Consider the following 1,102-nt stretch of genomic DNA (forward strand, 5'->3'; position numbering starts at 1 on the left):
GTGGAGCCCTCTCCCTGCAGTTCCTCACAGCTCCGTCAGGTGGAGCCCTCTCCCTGCAGTTCCACACAGCTCCGTCAGGTGGAGCCCTCTCTCTGCAGTTCCACACAGCTCCGTCAGGTGGAGCCCTCTCCCTGCAGTTCCACACAGCTCCGTCAGGTGGAGCCCTCTCCCTGCAGTTCCCCACAGCTCCGTCAGGTGGAGCCCTCTCCCTGCAGTTCCACACAGCTCCGTCAGGTGGAGCCCTCTCCCTGCAGTTCCCCACAGCTCCGTCAGATGGAGCCCTCTCCCTGCAGTTCCTCACAGCTCCGTCAGGTGGAGCCCTCTCCCTGCAGAGCCTCACAGCTCCGTCAGGTGGAGCCCTCTCCCTGCAGTTCCTCACAGCTCCGTCAGGTGGAGCCCTCTCCCTGCAGTTCCACACAGCTCCGTCAGGTGGAGCCCTCTCCCTGCAGTTCCTCACAGCTCCGTCAGGTGGAGCCCTCTCCCTGCAGTTCCTCACAGCTCCGTCAGGTGGAGCCCTCTCCCTGCAGTTCCTCACAGCTCCGTCAGGTGGAGCCCTCTCCCTGCAGTTCCTCACAGCTCCGTCAGGTGGAGCCCTCTCCCTGCAGTTCCTCACAGCTCCGTCAGGTGGAGCCCTCTCCCTGCAGTTCCTCACAGCTCCGTCAGGTGGAGCCCTCTCCCTGCAGTTCCCCACAGCTCCGTCAGATGGAGCCCTCTCCCTGCAGTTCCTCACAGCTCCGTCAGGTGGAGCCCGCTCTCTCTCTCTCCCCCGGCGCAGGTGTCATGGCGGCGGTGAGGGGAAGCGCTGACCTGGTGTCCGAGTTCCTGCAGCAGAATCGGCGGCTGGCGGACTGGGTGGAGACGGTGAAGGGGCATCATGAGCCCGAGAATCACTGGAGGGCCCGCCGTGAATTCATTCTGCACAACCTGAAGCCGGAGCAGAAGGCGAGCGGGAAGGAGCCGGAGCCGGGGCTCGGCACAGACCAACTGCTGGCTCTGTCCATGGTCTGGGCCAACCACGTCTTCATGGGATGTCGGTGAGAGAGGGAGAGGGGGAGGGGGCGGAGAGGGAGGGGGGAGGGGGGCGGAGAGAGGGGGGGGGGGG

The 1,102-nt window shown here is 65.4% G+C and overlaps 1 protein-coding gene across 1 annotated transcript in view; it reads left to right on the forward strand.

Moving 5' to 3' along the window:
• The first annotated feature begins 774 nt into the window (after positions 1–774).
• cdkn2aip (CDKN2A interacting protein) overlaps positions 775–1,102 on the forward strand; it is an 8,532-nt gene continuing 8,204 nt past the window's right edge. The window contains exon 1 of the mRNA XM_060843195.1: positions 775–1,034. Coding sequence (XP_060699178.1) covers positions 781–1,034 — 254 coding nt within the window. The 5' untranslated portion in view covers positions 775–780. The remainder of the gene's footprint in view (positions 1,035–1,102) is intronic.

The sequence above is a fragment of the Hemiscyllium ocellatum genome, chromosome 2 (assembly GCF_020745735.1).
Source record: "Hemiscyllium ocellatum isolate sHemOce1 chromosome 2, sHemOce1.pat.X.cur, whole genome shotgun sequence".
NCBI lineage: Eukaryota > Metazoa > Chordata > Chondrichthyes > Orectolobiformes > Hemiscylliidae > Hemiscyllium > Hemiscyllium ocellatum.